Source organism: Parus major, chromosome 1 (assembly GCF_001522545.3).
Source record: "Parus major isolate Abel chromosome 1, Parus_major1.1, whole genome shotgun sequence".
NCBI lineage: Eukaryota > Metazoa > Chordata > Aves > Passeriformes > Paridae > Parus > Parus major.
The window spans coordinates 69,806,805-69,830,884 of record NC_031768.1 but is presented as its reverse complement, the minus strand read 5'-3'; the positions used below and the strand labels follow the sequence as shown (position 1 = coordinate 69,830,884).

The 24,080-nt window shown below is 36.2% G+C and overlaps 1 protein-coding gene across 2 annotated transcripts in view; it reads right to left on the bottom strand.

Moving 5' to 3' along the window:
- MIPEP (mitochondrial intermediate peptidase) overlaps window positions 1–24,080 on the bottom strand; it is a 66,945-nt gene that overhangs the window by 285 nt on the left and 42,580 nt on the right. For both annotated transcript variants that reach the window (XM_015622252.3, XM_015622263.1), the window contains exons 16-18: window positions 21,389–21,508; window positions 7,539–7,660; window positions 6,673–6,746 (exon numbers count right to left, since the gene is read on the bottom strand). In XM_015622252.3, the coding sequence (XP_015477738.1) occupies window positions 6,673–6,746; window positions 7,539–7,660; window positions 21,389–21,508 (316 nt within the window). The remainder of the gene's footprint in view (window positions 1–6,672; window positions 6,747–7,538; window positions 7,661–21,388; window positions 21,509–24,080) is intronic.

Sequence of the window (24,080 nt, the reverse complement as noted above, 5' to 3'; positions counted from 1 at the left end):
ACCTTGACAGTTTTGTCAGTGGTAACACCTACTGATAACTAACTTTTAATGTCACTATACAACAGAAACAGCTATCAGATTTCTTTGTCAAGAAAAAATATATGCAATTATAGTGTAGAGAGATTATTAAATTTCTTCCAGACACCTGTTACACATTTTCACAAAGTTGACAGGTTTCAAGACTGTTAATTGATTTTTGTAATCATGACCTTTTTAAAGAGGGAATTATATCTGCTTCAAAGCAACTTAACTGCAGACTCAGTCACTCTTAAATGACTGAAATAAATTAGTGATTGAGCAGGTACATAAAGCTTTATCTGCTAAGTTTCAGTTCTGATCAAGCCAGGAAAAAAAAAATTCTCAAACCATAACACACCTTAGAACCATTTAATTTAATACTTAAAGTACAGCTGTATCTGAAATTTTTGACAAGGCAGAAAACATAAACAAAAGCATTTTCAATATACCACATTTTAGTTTTGTTTTTTTTAGAATATTAGACTTACCTTTTCTTAAGAATTTAAATTACTGCGTCTGTTAGCTGTAGCACTTGGCTACACTATAACAGACAAGAAAATTAGCATAATGAGTGTGTATTAGAAGTATTAGAATCATGCCCATGTACTTTGTCAGGTAATTCTATAAACAGAGAAGCTAAAAACTTCACCCCTTCCTCTACATAATCCAAATTTTTAGACAGCATGAGAATATACCCTTTAAATTCTTTTCATATATTTCTTTGTATTTAACATCACATATAGTTGGTCTTTTCACTGTTATTAACATTTTCAAGATTACACATGAAAATTTACTGCATAACTTCTACCAGGAAAAAAAAAACCAAAAAACAACAGTACAACTGCCAAATAATGTAAAATTTAATCTTTGTATTTCTTTGAAGTGATCTTTCTGACATCTGCCAATGTAAATATAACCTTGTTTTACCCTTTCTGATCAGTGTACCTACTGAACATTAACTTACATTCTTTCACATCCTCAACAATATTTGCTTTTGGTGGAAATTATAATTGCATGCTGCTAAAAGACTATCATCTTTTACTATAACACAATGATTCAAAACCCATCAGGAAACAGAACAGCTCAAAGTAAATTGGTGTGAGCAACCAGAAAGAATTTTCTTGCTAAGTCCTTACAGAATTCCATTTCAATCTAATTTAAACACTTGTTACAAGTGACAACACAACCCGCCATGGCCCAGTAGATTAATAGCAAGCAACAAAAGGAAAACAAATCTCACGCTGTATATAGATTGACTGAAATTCTGTTAAATGAAGTTTGCATCAAGCTATTTTCAAAATGAAAGAGAACAGAATTAATATTTCCAAGTACTTGGTAAACTTGTCATCTACTCTACTGTTAGAAAAATCACGGTGGAATTACTTATAGTTGACAATGAAAAATGGCTCACTATGTGCTGGGCTGAGAAACAGATGTGTGCAGATACCCAGCTACCGATCTGAGCTCCCCAGAGAGCCATGGCCTCCTGCAGATTCCTTCTCTCGGGTTCCTGGCTGAGGAACACACATATTCGCTCCCTAACAGCCTTGGAAAAATTTCAGTTAAATTCATATTTTCCTGCAGTTTTCACAGAAGAGAAGAGAGTGCCTTAAGAAGATGACAGGGATGGCAGCCCACTGGAACATGTACCATCATTCCTTTTTCACCAGATATCACTATGGAGAGATGACTAAAATGCTGCTGCACAGATGGTACATGAAGACGGCCATAACCACCACTCTCTGAGGCCCATTACACAAAACTCCCCTTCCAATTCTGACTTCATAAAAAATAGCCAGTCTCAACAATGTTCAGCCAATTCTTTGACACACTAACAATTTTTCTGCCAGTTATCAATACATTGCAAAAAAAAAAAAAAGAGCCAATAGTATAATGACAGGCAGAAGTTATCTTTCAGGAGATTTAATTTTCCCTCTTACATAAAAATGGTAAATCATAACAAAAACATTCCAACCCTGGATATTACAAAATGAGTAAGAGAAATGTAATTAACTACAGTATACTTGGATGTATTTTAGTGCAGCTGAATACAGTCTTACCAAATATCACTCAAAACTTGTTACAAATTGTATTTATTTATTAAAACCAGGTTTGCTTTAAATATGTTGGAGATTCCAAAATCATTTTGGCAATGGTGATGTCAAATGACCTCCTGTCCAGTAGTTCCAGCCTTCGATAACAAAAACAGATTTCTTGCATTAGTGGTTTATTGCATTCCTATTTTCCCAACACTGACATCAAAAGCAGACTTCGCTTTTGCAAAGAAGGGACAAAGAGTAACTGAGGTCATTGCTAAAGAACTCCTACTGTAGTGAAATGATGGTGCCCTCGTTAAATAAGTAACTACAGATTTTAGAGTAGACAGCTCCAAAAGAAACAGGCAATGATGGTATTTCTGTGTTTTAACCTCTTACTCTACACTGATGTGCTAAAGAGTGGTCATGTCTCTCTTCAAACCCCATTAAAATATATCAAAGCAAGATCAGCTTTGATATATTGTAAGTACTCAGCACTTCAGTCTAAATGATTTAGTAAGATGTCCACAAGGTCTGATGGTTGCAGTTTTCAAATTTAGGAGTGTATTTTAATATGTTCAGCCCAACTCTTATTTCAGCTCAGTCTCTCCCAAGCCTAAGGCAACTGCATAGCTTATCTTTGCTGCTTTGAAGTTTCTTTCACATTACAGCACTGTGGTTAACCACGCCCTTTTGAGAGATGGTTAGCTATAACCTACAATCACTGAAAATTGAGAGAAGGATAAAGCCTGTGGCAAAATTTGGCCTCTATCCCCTGGAACACTAATTATTTTGGGTCCATGTAGTTTGAGCTAACATATGTTACCATTCACATCACCTTCTAGGATTTATGCATATTTCTTACACTTCCAAAGAGATGTATAATCATCAGCTGAAGATTTTTGCAGCCTCTTCAAATTATAATTACTCCATGAAGTGCAGTCTGAGGCATGGAAAAGCAAATTTTCAAACAGCATTGGAGCAAATGAGTGTTTATTTACACAGCCATTTGGTTTGGTTACCATGTAGGCACAGGGCTGAGTATGACTGCAGTGTAATAGGGCATCAACAAAGCAAGAACACAACTTCACATGCATTTTGCACAAGGACTTCTTCAGAAGCCCCAAGGGCAATGTGACTGCACCAAGGCTGTAGGAGAATTGCACTCCACAATATACTCTCAGTTCCCAAAACATCCAACCCAGTAGTTTTCACACTGCAATTCACTTTCTGCCTATGCACCTGGGTTTCTTTCCAGCCAGGGAGTGCCAAGGGAGAGAGGGAGGAATGGTGCACACCTGAATCTTGTTCAGACCTGCAACCGGCACACAACTGGACCTGGAAGGGACACCTGGGTTATATAACTTTAAAGAAATTTGGAATCCCTAATGCCATGTAGTCCTAGGAAGAAGAAAATCTACAAGAGCTATATTGTCAATAGAAAATGACAGAGGAATCAAGTTCTTCTTGAAATCTACTTTTTCTCTAAGGAAAAATTAAAAGAAAATAAGCCTCTCGGACAAAACATTGTTGACCCTTTTTCAATTGCTTCTGATATCTATATTTGTGACTATTTCTGAATTTCATTGACTATCAAGGGGTAGCATAAAAAAAGGTCACCAGAAAATGTTTTAAAAGTTTTCAAAAAAACCTCTATAATTTTGGTTTTTTTAAAGGAAACAAATACCAAGAGAATCAAATGCAAACAAAAACAACAACAAAAAAAAGTATATTGTGTTTCCTAATTAAAGACTAGTTCAAACAGGAACCTTGTCATTAACTCCACAGGTCAGATCCTTTATCTTTCCTTATCAGTACATCTATGGAATCATGTTGGAGAAAGATGAAAAGCTAGGGTCATATCCAAACACAAAAGAAAAATAAAAGATAGATTCTGAGAAGAAAATCATAACAAAGAAACTGCATAAATGAAATGTGCTCATGAAATAACCTGCTATCAAAAAGCCAATGAACATGGCTAACTTCCTAATGAGGTATGGAAGTACTTCAAGGGTGAGGCTGCAGATGTGCATTCGAAAGCCAGACATGTGCAAGCCCACATAAAAAAAACACCTGAAATAACAACCTAAGAAGTTTTTGAAATAGGGCACTAGTGAGCACAGAATCTGGACTGTTTCTCTGAAGAGGAGTAAAATCAACAAGCTTTAAAGTTTGGTGGAATCTGTCTTTAATCAGATATGTTTCGTTATTTGCTGTGGGAATACAGTTTTGCAATTGATGGAAACCAACAAGAGACAGAAATCAAGTAGTTGGAATATTGGTAATGAAAAAAAGCAGCAAGAGGAATCAGAAGCTCACTGAACCTAAACAAATTGAATTGTTCCTACTTTTCTCTATAAATTCTCTTTTTTTGTAATAAATAAAGACCAATCAAGTATATATATAACTTTTTTCATCGGGTGTGTTCTATGATTTAGCTTCCAATAATCCAAATCAATCAGCAATCAAGTTATTGTCTTGTCAAAACACCTGAGTCACCCTGATTTCATTCTTCAGGGAGTCGTTCAAGCATGTTAAGTTTTTTACTTAACTACTTTTACTGTGTACATATGAACATCGGGATACACACAAAGAATCTGCTGATGAACACTGATTATTTTTTATAATCCTGAATATCAGGATTTCTGTATAAAGAGTGTAAAAGTGAAATTCAGAACAGAAAAGTGACCTGGGAGATAATTTGAAGCAAGGAGGGTGTATCTTTGATGGAAGAGGATCAGATAGATCATGGTACACTTAAGAAAACTGCGAATAAACATGCCCAGAAGCCCTGGCAGGATGCACCCCTGAGTGCTAAGGGAGCTGGCAGATGGCATTGCTAGGCAGCTCTCTATTAAAATAGGAGAGGTCCCAAAAGACTGGAAAAAAGCAAAAGTCATGTCTATCTTCAGGAAGAGCAAGCAGCAGAACTCAAGGAACTGAAGCTGGTCAGTTTCACCTCAGACCCTAGGAAAGTGTTGGAGCAGCTAATCCTGTAAACTGTTTTTAGACTCGTGAACAGTAAAATAATCAGGAATACTCACCATGGATTCACCAAAGGCATGTCATGCTTAAATAACTGATAATCTTAGATGATGAAATAACTGGCCTGGCAGAAAAGGGGAGAGCAGTGCACATCACCTCCTTGGATTTCAGTGAGCCCTTTGACACTGTCTCCAGTAAGATCCTATCACATGCAAGGGGGAAAGCCAGTTTTACTTCCCTAGATTTTCCGTAGGACCATCCACAGATTAATTTTGAAACTTCATTCAAGTAGTACTTGATTCAAGGAAGCACACTGCCAGCAACTTCAACATAGTTTCCAGGACATTGCAGGAAAATTCCATGCTTAGTAAAATAAAGAATATATCCAAGAAAGAGATCAAAAGCATATCTGTTGTTTAAAAACAGTTTTCTTTCTCCACCATATGATTTACAGTGTAAAAATTGGACATGCTTGTAAAGATGCACATTCCTGTCTTGCAACTTCTTAATCCACAGTTCTGGGCTACAGTTTTTCAAGGTAACAAACACAAACTCTTCAAGAACAGTACAGAAAAGTAAGTTCAGGAAGTCATATTGAATGAAAAGTAACCCTGTAGATCAGAAACATAAATAGACAACCTAAGAAATATGTAGCTGCTTAATACATGATGAGTCTAAGGAGAGCAGAGGTCATGGCCTCAAATATAAACAGATAGGTCAAAGAACTGAAATGTTCCGGTCGTGAAACTGTGCCAATCTCATGATGAAATACAGACACGTTACCACTGTCTTCCTTATCTGTAGAAAAAGTCCCACGAGTTCCAGTCTGCTAAAACTGAGTGACAGAGACCAGTGAATTCATATTCATTCTTAATACTAAGAATTTCAGAGAAAAAATGAAAGATGTGCCAGGACTTAGCAAGTGCTCATCTTAGGAATGGCAAAAATAATGTTTGGTTTGAATTCTGCAACATTATACAGAAAAGTCTTTACCCTGATTTCACAGATTTGAGCTGAAGTTAGCAGCTTCTCAAACTTGTTTAATTCTTCTGGCATTGTTTTTTAAGGTATGAACACACAGAGTATTTTTGCTATGGATATGAATGATTTTTAAGTGTTATTTTCCAGGTTCAAAAGGCAAATATGGTAGTGATATGAATAATGAACTACATTTCTTTATTACAGTTGTCAGAACTGTATTACATGAAAATGTACACTTGAAGTACTGATACAGCCAAAGACATTTTGATGACACTGAAATGATATGGCCAAAACAAGTTCAATTTCTCCTATACAAAGTAAGCAACCAGAGATATAATAAATTCCATTTATGGAAAAGCTACTACTTTATTGTACCCAAGAAATTATGTAATCTACCTTCCTTCAAGTTTATTCTGAATTCTTTAGACAGCTTTGTAATACAAACCTTTCCAACACTTCAGCCCAGCTATCTGTGTGTACTCCACGTACCACAAGGAGTTCTACTGACCATGATACAAAGGTGATGACCAGTAACTTAAATTTTTCTTTCATAAACCCAGTGAACATCATAATTAAACTAAAAAGACCACACAGCTAAGTTGAAATTTCTTCCTTTTGCAGGAGAATAAAACAGTTATAATTTATTTCCTACCTTGCACCATCAGCATGGGCTCCTTTGCACCGCCGTGTGCCAGCATCTCTCTACGATAGCGCTCCCCCATTGCCCTGGAGAAACACAGGTGTTAGAGCCATCTGCAAACACAACCTGTCCTGCCTTCACTCAGGATTGCTTCTAGGTTCTCTGCAGAACTCAGACAGAGACCAAATGAAATTTTCCACCCTGAAACGATGACTGATGCCATGTTCACTCCTCAGATTCAAATTACATTTAAATCCCACTATGAGGAATTGAACTAGACAAATGTAATAATTATAAGCATGTGTTGTGCTTCTAGAAGTTACTTTGCAAACAACATTTCAGGCTTCATTGTGCCAAAGGGAAAAAGTTGCTCTGTTACAATGTCCTGAACATTCAGCAAAGGTATAGGAATGCTTACAGTTTGTGACCTCACAATTTGCTTTTTAATTTCACAAAGCAAAATGAGTAGGATAACTATACTGAGCTTTGAAGCTGGTGACATGAAGCTTGTTTAATATCCACAGTTGCTTTGATTTCAATAGAAAACTACAAGCAATTAGGCATCTATTAATTTCAAGCTCTCTAATTACATCTAAATAGGGGTTTCAGTGCCTCCCAACTGACACACCTGTATTTTAAAACATTGACACAATTTTTTTGCAACAATGAACATATCCCAAAGTGTGTATATATAAATATATATATACATACATATATATATATATATATCTGTGGTGATTTCCTGCTTTGTAGTCCTCTTAAAATCAAGAAAAATGCTAAAAACTAATTTGCATCAAAAAAGCCCACCAACCTAATTGGTTTCATGTTTTCCAGAAGCAACTAGTATTTCATTCTATTTAACATTTCTGTGTTTTTACCTATCAAATGGGTTCTGAGCAAAACACTGTTTCCACACCATAGAGGCAACAGCCCTGGACATGAGGTAGGAGTAGTATTTGGCACCATAGCCCACGAGGTGACTGAATCGCAGCTGCCAGGCCTGTAAGAAGGAAAAAAAAAACAAACCCCACGTTATTTCCTAAACTCTTTATATTGTTCAACATTTTCTTATGTATGGTGGAAGAAATCTGATACTATTAATGACAAACAGAAAAGAAAAAAAATAGGCACCAGAAATAAATCCCAGAATGAATAATCCTTTATTGGAAGAAGCATTTTTCAATCTAAATGCTGCATTTACAATATGCTGATCATCAAGATTGAAACTATATACAAATAGGGTCAGAATTGGAGAAAATCAAGCAGTAAAATAAATTACTCATATTTGATATGAGTAGTTCTACTGTTGTAGTTCTACTGGATGTGAACAAAACCCACAATTACCTTGTTAATAGTAACACAATATTTTATAATCTTCCATGTGGGTAGGTGCAGTATCCCACTCGGAAAAGTCCAATTTATAACTTTTGTCAGAAACAAAATGGTAATAGTGACTTGTGTTTAATGCTATAAAAAAAATACAGCATTCCACATGGCAACAATCTTAGAGGTGCACAAATTCCATCCACACACAAAGCTATAATTCACAGACTTGTCTGAACATTTTTAAATGTGTATATATATATAGCAGATTATAATCCACAATTATATTGCTATTCATTTATGTATTGTTACTTCACATAGTGACTCATTCAAGTGATGATAGACTTATGTTTTAATGCTGTTTAGTACTGTTTCCTTATGTTTTCTTAGCAAAGAAAATCAAAACTATCAGCCTTAACTTCACCAAAATCAAAATACCTTTTTCTTTGTATTTCCCTGACTGCAACAGAATAATTTAAATTGTGACAGACCTCCAAAAGTCATCTGGTCCAACCCTCACTCAAAGCAAAGTGAGCTTTGAAGAGATTTATCAGGGCTCTGTCTAAAGTCCCCAAGCATGAAGATTTCATCACCTCTCCAGAGTGATGTGTAAAGGCTAGTAGGTCCAGAATGAAATGCTGTTTCCCAACAGATTCAGGCATAGTTCTTGAAATGAGAATGGATGACTGTATAAAGGAAGGAACATGAAACTTCCTTTGCTCTGTTGGCACTGAGGAAACTCCAGAGAGAAAACAAGTACCCTAACTTATTTGTCCTATCCAAAGTCAAAACTCTAAACATTCTCGTGATATGTCTGTTATCGTGATTTTTGCAGGTAGTATAAAAAACAGAGTTTCAAAGAGGAAGTAAAAGATAAAAAATAATGTATTAAATTTAAATCCATGGGCTGAGAGGTGCTTGCTTTTATCCTACAGTGTCTGAAATTCTGATAAAGCCAAACAAAAAAGTGAAAGGACATATGTAATTTTCCAAAACTATTTGTCTTTGTGACTCTTTAGCACACTGTAATTAACAAACTCCTCATTTTTTACAGCTGAAATAAACTACGCTTCTTTATTCAAGAAAGTGCTTAAAATTATTATCTTAATCTCCATTACCCAAACAGATGTGTATTCTAAAAAAAATGACCAACTGAAAGGGTAAAAAAAGTATGTCTTTTAGTTAGTCTTTTTTTCCTTAAAAGAAAAGGTAGCCAATGGTGCCTCAGCCAACATTACATTGAACAGCTGATGAGAAACAAGTGTCTGGCTATGCTACCTTTTCTTAGCAATATCTACAAATAAAGTTTTCAAAGTTAGCTGTAGTTCAGCCATTCAAAAGCTCCTTTTTACAAGATGGCTACTTCCACCCTAAGACAGATGCCCAAAACAAATGGAATGTGCCATGGGTGAGCAATTGAGCCTGTATGGGTGATCTACATGACTGAAGTAGGAGTAGCAACGTTAAATGAGATGGAAAAAAAATTCCAGTCTTCAATTTTCCTATCGTGATGAAGGGTACAAAATTATTTACCTTTTTTTTCCTCTTTTTTTAAGGTAAAGCACTGTACTGTGTCTCATTGTACTGCAAGCATGTTACAACATCCAGCTTGGACACAGAGTGTCCACATTGCTTTGAAAGGTATTTTGCTTGCCATGTTTATACTTTGTATCTATAGTTTTTCTAACTAGTCCCTTAATTATAACCAAAATCATTAAACTAAACAGAAACAAAGCAGAGACACCACATTTTTAGAAGACCAAGCAGAAAAAAATATCAGTTTCTTTTATAATAAGTTTTTTAAGTTATGATTAGAAGTTTCTACTCTCTGTCTCTGAAATGTGGAAAATTTTACTGATTAATTGGTTTCACATACTCAGAAATAGTTTTTAGGCTACAAACAAAAATAATTTCCAGGTGTTTGGCATTGTGAAGGATATTTCTACCTCTCCCATCAGAAAATAATTACTTTGATAATCATATAAGCTGTAACTAAGACAGTATGTTTTCCTTGAAAGCTCAGATAACACTGTTCACTCAAAAGCTATTGGCATTTAATGGTCTGCACCTAAACCAGCTCATCTGCACTTCCAGGTTGATCAACTATTCCATTTATTTGGTTTGTTGAAACTCTGTATCACAATTAAGCAAAGAGAAAAGAACAACTCGGCAATCTGTCCAAGACCAAAAGCTTGATTTCAAAGTCTGCACCTAAAACAAGGCTCAGTATCCTCTCCTCAATTTTGTCTGACCTTGTCTTTGCTACTAAGCTTTACTAACAAATTTCACATTGCTTCCTCTCAGAAAAGAAATGGAAGCAGAAAGAACAGGGAATGACACTGCTCATCTCCCTCCCTGCATCTAGAGAGGCTTGCAAATATGATGAAGTGGAAATCTCAAAAATTCATTTGGAACAGGACAGTATCTAAAACAAGAAACAGAAATGGAGGATGAGTCAAACTCACACTAAGATTGATTTCCCATTGGAAATAGCAGTAAAGGAAAGCCAATAACAAACAGTGCTGTTCCCTACTGAAATTTGAAGCTTATATTTAATTATTTTTTTTAATCCATACAGTTTTTCCCCACTCTGGAGCCTGAATAACTCTAGCATGTCATTATTTCCTGTCACTACTTTTGTCCCAGTCCTCACACAAAGCTCCTGATCAGGAATTCCCAATCTTCAATATTACCCAGAGTTTATTACATTATTCAAGTACATTTATTGATTCTATGCTGTCCTAACAATTAATTTTTCAAGACTGGACTCAGCTACCTATAAAAACATATTTAAACATTAAAACACCTATCCTCTACCCTAATTCACAAGGAGCTACCTGCCTACATAAAAAACACTCTTCCTCTCCTTCTACTTCATACAGACAAGACTATGACCTAGGCAATAAAATGTTAAAAAGCACAAGAATGTATAGGCTACAGCTCCATTAAAAAGTTCAATGATGAATAAAAAGACACCCCCCATCACTGTAAATGTATTTAAAACTAAATGATTAACTTGTAGCATAAAAGTCCATTTCTCCATTTTAATAAATTCAGCTATAAGATGACTTGATTTCTTGTGTTATTTCCAACAAGGAGTCATTTCTTCATTTAAAAAAAAAAAGAGAAATATCAAATTCCCTTTTGGACAGGGTAAAGGCTAGACATGTAGAACTAGGGCAGTCTACTTATTAAATGTTATATTTTTGGTAAGCAGCTAAAAAGTTAATGAAACTCTGAGTAATCGCTTACTTCAAAAAGTTCCATGAACCCATTCCAGAAGTTTATAAAACACTGCATTTTACAGCATAGCCCATGGGTTATGATAATATGCCATCCACAGGTCATGTTCCTGCCTGCTTTTCATTCAGCACAACAGACTGCAATAAAGGTGTGTGACTGATCCACTGCTGTTATTAAACAGGCTTTTTTTCCACCAACATTATCAATCTTTTCTTATAACCATGTCTGAAGCATTTCCAAAATTCCATGTGTAACGGCTTTCCACCCCATCATCTGAAAACAAAAATATACCTTACCAATATTTTAGGATTCTCACGCCCTATCAGGATTTTTTTTTAATGTCCTTGTAGACTACATTCTTAGGGTAAGATTCAGTTAATTTTACTTTAGCTACCTTAAACTGTGTCCTGCCCAAACTAGTCACATAGGCCTTCCTTTATGGTAGAGGACAGAAATATTTATCCTATTATCTTTTGAGAGGATAGGATTACTGCTTTAGGAGAAATCTGAATAATCTACTATACCTTCCATCTTCCATTAAAAAGTTAAGTCCCTTCATTCATTTTAACAATGTCGTAGGATCAGTTAAATGAAACTATTTTGCAGGTTACATTAGTTTAGGATTCAATTATTTGAATTTTAAATTTACAACTGTTAATGTTGTCACAAAAATAATCTGATACAAAAATTTAAATGTGATGATAAAAAGACTAAATTGAAAGAAAATCTGTAGGTAGCTTAATATAGACTAAGCTAGATTTTACTTGAATGTGGGTAAACATTGTTCCAGGGAACTCCTCTAAGATCATCAAGAAACAGTGCTACAAAATCTACTACATCTTTTTAAAAGAAATCCTACAGAAATTCTTGACTATTGCTTGGACTTTTCTAAACATTCTTCCAACAGTTTCTGCTGTGACTTTAGATACTTTAAAGGATATTTATGTCCATATTGCTTTGCATCCTAAGACAAAAAACACAAGTGAGAACCTGAAAAGACCCAATACTAAGTGGGAAGTATTTTTGTCATTTAAGACTTCTAATTACAAAATGTGTGCTACAATAATAAAGTCAATGAGCAAGTTGTGACATCTGGGGCCCTCTCCCTTCTTAATTAAAATCTCATTCTGGCAGAGAACCCACCAAAGGAGCAGCCAACTTATCTCCTTTAGGGCCAATGGGTAGAGAACCCCTTGTGTCTAGCACTAACTTGATACTATTGCTCCTAATGCCCTTGAATTTAGCTATCAGCAGGGGTGGAAAACTTCTGAGAGTCAAGGGGAAGCTGCAGGCTCTGACTCCTTGGAGCCAGGAGATAAGGGAGATTAGCATGGGAATCAGCACAGGATATTTCCCTCTGCTGAGACCAAGGTTTATCAGTGCCAGTGGAAATCCAGGACAACACTGCTCTGCCACGCAGACAAGCACACTTTGGCCAGTGCTTTGAAGATGTCCTTGACTCATTCTCACTCAAACAAATGGTTTGGTAAGTATCAGAGTTTGCAAACTGTTTGTGCCAGTAGCTACCTCTGGGGAAAAGCTGGAACACTCCCTGACTGTAGAAACAACTCTCTCTATAGGTATGCAGCAGCTTGCTCAGTCAACTTACATTCTGGATTTCTGACCTCAACCCCTCTAAGTTTTGTAGAATTACATCATCATTCTTCTGGAGTTTCATAATAATAATAAAATGCAATAAAGAATCACTTTCTTTCCTGCAGTTTCTAATCTTGATTAGAATAATAGAAAACTAATTTCAAGAAACCTCATCTCATGCTGCGCCTCTAACTCACTTAATATCAGTACTCTCCAGTTTTCCAGTGCTGTGCATTTCTGTGTTAGAAATGGAGAGAACACAAAGTAAACCAAACCAGAGACACAGTTGACATTTCAGAAAGTGAGTCAAGAAAGAGATTAAGATTTCAATTTATAACACTTCCGTGTTTTTATTATAAAATGGTAAATAAATCTAGCAAGGCAGGGAATGCAAATATTTTTGCAGTTGTTTACACTAAGGAAGAGGAAAGGAATTTAACATGCAATTAACCACTTAGGTGATTCTAGACACGTACCATATGGTCTTTGAATTACTTAAAGAAAAATATTTCATTTTTATTTATAAACTATTCATGAATTTGAGCTGCTTATAGCAAAATCATTTGAAACTATTTACTCTATACCCTTTTCTTGCCTCCCCAGAAAGGGACTGAGGGAAAGAGATGTGGGTGATAATAAAGAACACTGATATCAAAAATCTGTATGTATGATTTGCATTGCTTCACAATCTTTAAAAGACGCAGAGATATGAAAATAGATTCTTTATTGTGTTCTTCAACTGATCTTATTTGGACAAGTTAAGAGACAGTGTTACTTGTAAACATTATAACTAGTCTTTAAAGTAAAAGATAAGAATTTTGAAAACAAATGATTTTCAAACAAATTCTTCATGTCATATCATGGAATTCTACACAGACATACATACACATGCAATACCTCCTCTCCAATTACAATTAGTAATTTATATTATTGCCTAAGCTTTAAATTCATAAGCCTGAGATAAGTAGAATCAGGTACAGACTTGCACTGAAGCCCAGATTTTTTATACTACTTTTCCAATTACACCTGATTTTAAGTATTGACCTATTATTTTAAAATAAACATCATGAACGCTGCTTAAGATAAGCCCTTACAAAATTCAAGAAATACCTTAAGCAACACAGCAACTGCAAAATATATTTGCAAGTACAAATTCATCAAGTATCTGAACCAACACTGGAAGATAAAATCACTATCTGTTTACAGCACTATTTACTATCTTCTGGTAGAGTCATTCTAGGAACAGATTTAAGGGATCATGACTCTAATCCTTAATCTGCCATAAGTGCAATGTGAATTTAAAGAAATTAGTCACCCCACCTTGCATCTGTGAAGTAAGGGTGCTAATAGTTCCTCTATCTTGTTCTTTTCTGTTTTGACTTTTCATAGAAAGGACAGTCTCTCACTGCACCTGAAGAGAATTTCATTTCAGACTCTCTAGGCTATGTTTATGGCAATGAGGTATTCAGCTGTATCTATCACTATCAAATATAGTTCCATTAGTGTAGTCTTGGGGGGGAAAAAGAACATGTGAACCATGAAAACAGAACCATATCAAAGTAGATGAAGCTATCTGTGTTTTCATATATATGTACAGTATCTCTAAATATATTCAAAAGGTTAACAGGACACATATGCAACTACTTCTTGCACTGTTCCTTAAAATGGTTTACCACATGGTAAATATGGTAAATACTATCACTAAAGTATGTTTGAGTTTCATGGGACTAACACTTGGAAAAATAATTTCCTCAAAAGTGCTTCATATCTTATGATATCTGTAAACACTCTACTGCTGTAGATAGTTGCCCAGCGAATAGTGTCATATAACCACTGGAAAACAAATCTTCACAGTATTTGTTATCAGCATTTTCTTTATCATAAAATTAGCTCAACTCCACAAAGACAGAAACCTAAACAAATGTTGAAAGGGGACTTTAAGAGCTTTTGAAAGTCCCAGCATCTACTTAATACTGACCTCAGCAGGGCACCAATCTTCTTGAAATAGCTTTTAGTTATTAATTATTTATAGAACTATCACTTCCCCAGAGTTCACTGTGCATTCCTTTATTAAGCTTTTCCTTAGACCCAGACTCTTCAGCTTGATTTTACAGTATACTTTTATGAAGGTTCATATGAAAACTAATTCAGGGACTTGCACTCCATATAAACAACTTTAGATTCCAACATGGCAAGGTAAAAAATTACCTTGAAGGGGTTACACAAACTTCAAGGGGTTGTGTAATAACATATGACTTCATCTCTCTTCAAAACTCAAGAAAGTGCAATATGAGCAATATCATTACTTCTCAAATAACTGCGGAGGGAGAAAAAGTGGAAAAGCCAACCTCTATGAAGGTTCTCTGGCTTTACTATGAAACTTATGTCTCTGTGATCTACACCAGTAGTTTCTTTAAAACTGCCTGTAAGAGAGATGCAAGACAAACTGGGTGTCTGCCTTCCTCTTCAACAAATGAGGAAAAAAATTAACAATACTTTAAAAGATTAGATATTATCCATAGTCAGATTTGCTACAAATTATATATTTTTCCCCTCCTCCTATTTTCTCATAAATAAGAAACAAATAATCACACCCTCAATTCCAAGTAATTTTTTCATATAGGTTTTCAATACCATTCATATGTGCTCATATGAATTTCTCTTTGCTACCCAAATACTGGATTTCCTTAACTTTCCTCATAGTTCATGTTACCAAGCTGGACAGATTCCTGGTGATGTCCACTTAATAAGTCCCTGTCTGAAACTAAGCTTTCAGCTGCTTTGTCAGCATGTTTTCTGTGTGTTGACTCAGCCACAAATCTACAGTTTGCTTGTACAATTATGATTGTCAAGTGTCAGAAAGCTTGCTAAGCATAGAATTGTGCTATCAATTGCTTACATCGTGTTTCCAAGACCAATCAATGTCTTAGGAAGAAAGTGGATTTTTTTTCCACCTTAGGTAGTTCTTAACAAAACTGAGGTTATTTTGCTCCCTTGATTGTTCTCAAGGTACTTATGAGCTGCTTAATAATTGCTTCTACTACTTTTTGAGTGACAAAATCTGAACAATTAGTCTATAGTTCCCAAGTTCTTCTCCCTTCATAAGAACAGTTACCATAACACTGCTACTTCTTCATGAGCTTATGAGTGATAATTCCTCCAAGTCACTGTTTTGACAAGCTTAAATATACTGACAATCTGAGTACATCTAACATAGTTATTCTCTCTGTTTTATTCCACAATCTCAGTACTGTTTCAATCCATCTCAAAAATTGCATGTATTACTTACCTAATCAAAATTCACCTATTGTTCAAAAAATGCTGGGGCAGAATAGAATATCACTTTCTCTACGTTTATTGTTGTTCTTTCTCCCACTCTCCTCCTGCTTGTTGAGTAATTATGGAATTCTATTATCTTCTCTACTTGCAATCTGTAACTCAGCATTTCTAGCTTTTTTTGTTCTGAATACTTGCATTCTTTTAGTAATTATCTCTAGTCATATAAAGATTTCTACTTTTTATTATCTTAATAAAGTTTTAAAAGGCTTGGTCCTTTACTGCCAAATATTTTTTGCATCAGGATGGTTTGTATCCTTGGTTCAGTCTCTTGGATAACTATATAATGTATTTTGAATCACCATACTTAGCTACGTTCCAGTTCCAGCAAATATCTGTCAGCTTTCTTCTTTCTGATGCATTGCTTTTATTCATTATTGTTGGGTTTGGTTTCTACGCGTCTTGAAACTTCCGCACTTTTTCTTCTGGCTCATTAGAACTTCCCCTGTATTCTGGTTTCCACACTTTTATATGGCTTTTACTTTTCTAATAACCTCTCTTTGTCAGATAGATATACAGGCTTTTTCTCCCACTGAGTTCTTTTTAGCACTTTATTGATTAGCACCATAAACTTTATTCCCTCATCTGCCACCCAAAACTGTTTTTTTTAAAAGCAATAGCACCCATTCTACCTTTTAACTGTTTTTTTTTTACTTTTCTTTTAATCTGCTTTCCATTTTGCTTAGATTCTAAGGTTACATCATAGTTTAGCCTATAAATCTAAAATAAATTTTAGAAGGTTTTAGACAGAATAAATATGAAGTGAAATTACAGTTTAAAATGTAATAGGCAGTCACTACTTAGCCTTCCTTACCAATAATTTTAAGATTTATATTCACACTTGAGTTAAGTTTTCAGAATTCAAAACCACTTTTACCATCAGAGGTTAAAGGTTATCACTTATTTACTTTAAGCCAGCTGCCTCATTACTTGCTCAGTCTATTTATTCTTTTTATATGCATTACTGATATTCACATGAAATTTTATACAGAAACAGTTATATATAGCTGCACATTAGTAGTCACTCCAAAAACGTAACAAGAAATCCCAAGACAACAGATACCACAAGGACATAGATGGTAGATTCTACAGCAAGATACTTCACCCAAACTGCCAGCCAGCCCTCAGTAAGCTGAGGAATAAGCCTGTTTAAACTACACTCTCTTGCAGACAGGTTCTCTTCAATAACAACAAAACAGGCAGCTTTGGCTCATGGCAACCATGCGTGATGCAAAAACTATTTTCTGTCTGTAGAGAAGCCAGTTCTGCCTATTGACATCAACTCCTCCTCAGCCAACCAAACACCCGTGCCTCTGCATGTTCCCTGTTAATGAAAAACTTGTGTTTTCAGCACCCATGGCAAGCCACATCTTCCCATAGTGCCTGACAGCCTCCCTGAGCAAGCACTCCAAATGTTAGGTTGCATCTCATCCATTGATTTCCTTTGTCAGGAACATGACAGACATAACCATAGCAAGTTAAGACAAGGACCTAGGTGGAGCCTTCCAAGGTCAGGATCCCTGTCTGGGCAGAGTCCTCCCAGCTGCAGGAAGAAGACAGACTAACAACCACATTGGTGATACACCATTTTCATACACGTCTTTGCTCTAGGGTATCTCTCACAATACTTGCCTTGTCTTCTGTTGGCAAACTTGGCTGGCTAACATTTTTGGTCTCACAGGTGTTTTGGTCTTTCCAAACACTAGCAACAATAGGCCATGCTGCCGAAGAAACTTGCACTCTGGACAAAACTATATTAACATAATTAAACCTGTAACCTGATGCACATTTTATGGCACCAGTAAAGGTGGTCCTTCTAAACTAATAAACATTTTTAATATGCTAAAACAAAAAGGTACACAGCAAATTATTCAGTGTTCCAAAAAATATCAAAGGCACCCTACATACCAACATGTTGCCTCTTATCAAATATAATTATAATGATATGTTAATTCCATCATCACGCTTTCTACTCAAGCACCGTACAAGAAATGCAGCTGTTTCTGAAAGAAAAGCCAACTGGAAAATCACATAATTTTTAAAAATGAAGAACAGACTATTAGGCAATGATCTAAAAAAGAACCCAGATTCACTATGTCTAACTCTTCAAAACCATTTTTCCCCACAGTCACCATCAAACCAGCATCTCCCAAAATTCCATATTAGAAAAGGTTACTACAATGCACAGACAATTAATAGGTAAGTCCATAATAATTTTCTGAAAATAAGAATCAATAACTACTTATAAAGAAAATACAGGTATGATGATCTGGGCAGCTGGTGTTTATTGTAGAACCACTTCATTATTGAGAGCTCTTTGCTGTAACTGCAGGAGGCTGCAAACTCCACTATCATTGAGGAGTCTGTTTATCCTGTGTGTCATTTTCTGTTACAATATTGAACCAAACCCCCAGCAGGAGACAGGAATTATTATGTTTGGCAGGGGACTAGCAATGGCACACCATTAAGTTTTGATGACTGTCTCAAAGGAAAGTAGTTTTCAAGTCTGATCCTGGGAGACATGAGGGGACTAAGCAACAGATTATAGGGAGAAACTTTGATCATGTCTCAGATTGATCAAAGGGTCACCTGATACACGTTCAAAAGCCTCTCTGGGCATCCTGGGGACAAAGGTAGAAGAGACCAGAGGAGACACTCTAAAAGCAGACAGTATCATCAACTGCAAGGCAGGCCATAATAAATGAAAACTGACTTCACAAGAGATAAGAAATAAGCTATGATTTGAAGAAAAGTCTGGGGCAAAAGCAGAGTACTGAATTCCCCACAGTGCACAGATTTCGACACAATGTACATTCGGGAAGAAATGGCTGGAAAAAGCATTTTTATTTTATCATGTTTTTCAGAAGAACCAAAAGGAAGACTGCTTTTCAAAGGTATCACAAGGACTAAAGAGTCCAGCCTGTGCAAAACTGCTCTTCATTTTCCAAACTCAGTAACACTAATCTCATCTGGCAACAAAACTTGCCAGACACTACAAAAACAGGCAGATACATTTCCTTGCCCCCTGCCTGGAGTCATCACCTTCTGGATTCAGTAACAGAGCAATGAAATCCCAGTAGAATTTCATCCTCCAGAAGCCAGCAGTAAATTCTGTATACTTTTGAACAGATAAGCAATGGCCAGCCAGAAATTGAGATTTGCATTATTCAGACAAACAAAGTCTAGTGGGGTGCCGTTTCTCTGTGCTTCCATCTGACTTCCTTTCTGCCTTGCATGTGGGCACCAGCTCCCGTGCCTGTCTGCATCAACGCAGCCAATGCAAACACTGATGTGTGCAATGCCTGCTGCCCCAGTGCCTGCAAAATCTGTTTGAATGGCAAATATAGACCACAACAGGATTTATTTTCCACTATTGCTCAACAGGACTTTTATGCATTATCCCTCCTACAGTTGGCATGTACACATGATGCTTAGGTTTCCCTCAAATAGATACATCCCACAGGTGCAGCAGCATTTATTTATAATGTTTATTACCAGGTGTAGTTTATATGCCTCATTTTGAAAGCACTGTAACAAAAAGATACATGCAAATTGTCCTATTATCTGAGCTGTGCCTGAGAATGACAGAAATTCATCTGCTGAAGACACATGCTCTGGCTCTACTTCAGAAAATAAATGCACAGTAAGACTGAAGGCCAACTGAGTACATTCAGAGGATATTTACTGAGTTTACTTGCCTGTCAAGAGCAGTAATAGAGAATTAGGGTTCATCAGGAAGAGATAAGAATGGATAATAATAATTGCAGCCCTGACAGACAATGCTGCTACAGAAAAATCACATTAATGCAGTGACGATCTTCACTAAGGAAGAATTTATCCAACACCACTTACTTAAGATATAGAAGCCTGACTTAGCAATAAAAAACTGAATCTAAATGCATAGAGAACAGATAAAATTCAAATAATCAAAACACTTTGTTTTCTCTGCCAACTCTGTAAGTACCTAGCCAAATAACAGATGAAAATAAAAACTCCTCCCTACTTCTGTATTTCAATGTCTAGCTCTGAAATCAAATGAAAGGAAGAAATATATTCTCTTCACTTAAAAACCCCAACCTTCACCTTCAAGGCTTTTTTTTTTTTTCATCTGGACTACAAATTAAACTGCAAACCTGTCTCAAGTTTGGAAGAAAGGACAGCAAAACAAACTACAGACATTAATTGCTCTACAGAGTACTAATGTTATTCTAATGCAATTTTTCACTAAGTTTTACTGAAATTTAAACTGTCTTACAGTTCTTGACAGTAATTTTACATTCAATAAATATAAGCATAAACTTTCTGTCTATTCATAAGTTCACAGCTGGGATTCAGTTCCATGCCAAAAACTTGCTGTCCCACTTCAGGATGATCACAGTGTCACTACAAGATGTTACAGTCTTTTGGAGGTGTGAGCAGTGGCAGCACAATTTTGACAAGGAAATGGATCTCTCAACACTGTTCTCAGAGAAGGAAAGACACAATTTGCTAAGGAGAAAAGTACATTTTCTGAGAAGCAGAAAAAGGATTTGAGTATTCTGACCACAGTGACAAAGAGTGACTGGGGGGCCAAGCTCCAGGCAGGAATTCAGCTTCACACAGACCAGGAAATCCTATGACTGTTGTCTATGCAAACTGCACCTTTGGCTCTCACATGAAGTACAGAACAAACACGTCATGATGAAGATCAAAATTACATAGCTCAGTAGAACTCTAGGCTTTTACACTTTCAGATAACACATGAAAGGATAAATGACATGACAAAGGTCATAGGAACATAGAGTATGAGAAACTGTGAGAAAAACACACACTTCCGTTTCCTGCCTCACACTTTTCTCTCGTGCTTACAGCATACAAACATCAATGTGCAGCACAGTGTTTTGCTGCCTTTTATAAGCAGCCTTTGAGAAGTTAGAATAAATCCTCTTTTCAAAATATTGTTTCCACTGCCTTCTTTATTAAGAAATAAAAGCAAGGTAATGAAGTTCATCATTATGAGACTATACCTATACCAAAACAATGTACATGTACATTCATTACATTTTGATTTTGGGCTGAAAATTTCCAACACACGACTCTCTGGAAAAAGTGAGTAAAAGAAAACTTTTCCAGTATAACAATACAGCAAGAAACATGTAAGTGTGCAGGGAAAGAGTCAGGAAGAGGGAGGGGTATTAATATGCTATCAAAGAAAAGGTGCAGTTTATACATTTATTCTGTTGCTACTCACTGTATTATGTACATATGGCAATCCATAAACTTTCTCCTGTGTTTCCTTTAAAATTTCTGTGGTTGACTTTTTTAGAGGGTGTTTACCATGGTAGATTTGGTCCAAGACAGCATAAAATACCTGAAGAGAAAAAATACATTTGACTTTGGAACATGTTATTGGCATATGAAAACCAAAAAAGATACAAAGAAAAGAACATGAGAGATGGACTAGGGAGAGGGAATAGTTTAAATAAATATGGTTTGTAAATCTTCTATCATTAGTATAACATACTAATGTTATACAAGGAGAGAAACAGGTTTTTGGAGTACACCAACAACCACCATGACCTTTTATGAATCCATTATTTAGGTCACTTAGCAGACTGAGAGTACTAAATTGTCTGCATTTTTTAAATAAATTAAGAGCTATGCCTAAAGCCCTCCAGCAGTTACCCTTTTCAAGAAAAGTGTTTTTAAACAAATATAATTTTAAAAAATCATTATTTTTATGTTATTTTAAATTTATTTAAGTGGACACTGCAAAGTAAGCTATTTCAAGACATCTACATGCAGCCATGAGAATACTCCAACCCTACAGGGGCATGTTATGGCTCAGTGAACATAAAAATTATATTAAGAATATTATAGAACCAGTGAGGTTGGAGAAGACCTCCAAGATTACCAAGTCCAACCTTTGACCTAAAAGCACCATGCCCACTACACAGAGCTGCTGATGCTACTGAGTTTCTCCTGCACCCCTGCAGCAGTGTAGTACTAAGGCAGGTCTTTCCTTTATTTTAGCTCTCACCTTAAGAGTAATAAATTGATAAAGTGTAAGCTTAGCTCAAAGCAAACTGCATCAGGAGGGTACTATGCCAGAAGTAAGAGCTGCTCCATAAGCAATTCTTATGCATGTGAGCTACAGCAGAATGCAGGTACATGACTGAGGTGTTTGGAGAGTGGGAAAGCAGCACCATTAAAAAGACTTTCCAAGCAAGGACTGCAAAGCTGAGTCTCTGGCACTGTAACAAAAAACATGAAATAGGCATGGACGGAAGAAATTATTTCAGCCTCTTTTTTTTTAGCATGAAGGTTTCCTATTTTGTGGAAGAGCAAGGAAGACAGAGGACACCCACTGCTGTGCAACACAAGATATTTTTGAGAAATTTGATGGATCCAGATGTTTAAGGGAAGAGGTCAGGTCATCCTGTGGTAAGCACATTTCATAGGAAAGTTGACAATAAGGAGCCTCCATTTTTGCAAGGAATTAAGCAAATCATTGGTTAGAGATTCAGGGCCAGTCACGCTCCCAGGGTGCAATACCATCCCCAATGACATAAACACACTGTTCCAGGAACTATAAACACAAAATTTTATGGAGAAAAAGTTGTTTGGATGCATTATATTATCTATATAAACACAACCCCCTGAACCTCTGAAAAGATTCCTTATTATAAAATTTTAGATTACAAACTTTAATAATTTACCAGAATTCAGAATATTTTTATTTGTTCTGGATACAACATGTAGTTTCACCAAAATTGTGACTGTTTCTAAAGGAGTATACTCCTTCTGTTTGAATAAGCTGCCTTCTAACATGCAGATTTCTGATAAACCCTTTGACAGTCTCTATTGACAAATAACAAATGTGCACATTGATTTTTTTCCAAGAAAAACTAAGGGTTATAACCAGAGGGAGTGAATAAACTGTGACTTGCAGGAGCTACTCCTAGATTTCCTGCATACTTCCTACATGGCTAACGAGGAGAAGAGAGGTCAGTAAAACCCAACTTGCACAATCACCCATTAATGTCATTGCAAGTTTTGTGTCCCAGGTAGCAACACTGAACAAGACATGTAAGCACTCAACTTTGTCCATCTACATACACAGAGTAGGCAGCAAGCACCTGTTCAGACTAAACATATGAAAAGAAACCTACACTTCACAGCAAAAACTACAGTACTTTTTTTCACTTTTATTTATCTAAGAAGAGAAAGAGGCTTTACAATGGCTTTGCATCCCTAGTCATTAGAACCCCATCCATTTTTTTTTACACAGTTTAACAAAAGCTACAGGTTTATGGTAGTAAGGGTGACTGAGAGTATGACCCACAGTAAGTACCATGAATAGACCTGGAAATCACCTGATGTAATAGTCCTAAAAAGCTCATTTTCTCCTGTCACCTTAGACCTTTTTAACTGCAGTAGTCATTTCACACTAACTTCTCCTCTCCTCTCTACGAAACCCAAATCAAACATGAGGAACTTCAACAACTGACAATAGACCTTAGTGTCAAGCCTCAGCAGAGCCTTGATCCTCTTTTTTCTATTGCCCATCTCTCTTTGGAGCAGTCTGCAGTTGCTCTTCAGTGCTCCTCACAAGATGGGGGAACTGCATCTGCACTGTAGGGGACCCTCTCTAAAGTGAAATTTGGAGTGAAGTAGTTTGTGGTCAAGGAGCAAAATCTTAACTCACAGCTAGGAAGTGGGTAAATGTCAACTGAAGGCCAGAAATATTCTGCCTAAAGAACAATGTGGTGACAGGGAAATGAGTCACTGAAGTCAGCTATAAGCTCTCCCTTGATCCTGGCACATGTACAGTGTGGGAAGAAAGCTATGAGCCAGGCCACCTGGACACTTTGGTTAAAAAAACCATCCCTGAAAATAAACTTGGATGAACTTTATACCCATAAGATTTCCATCTACAAACC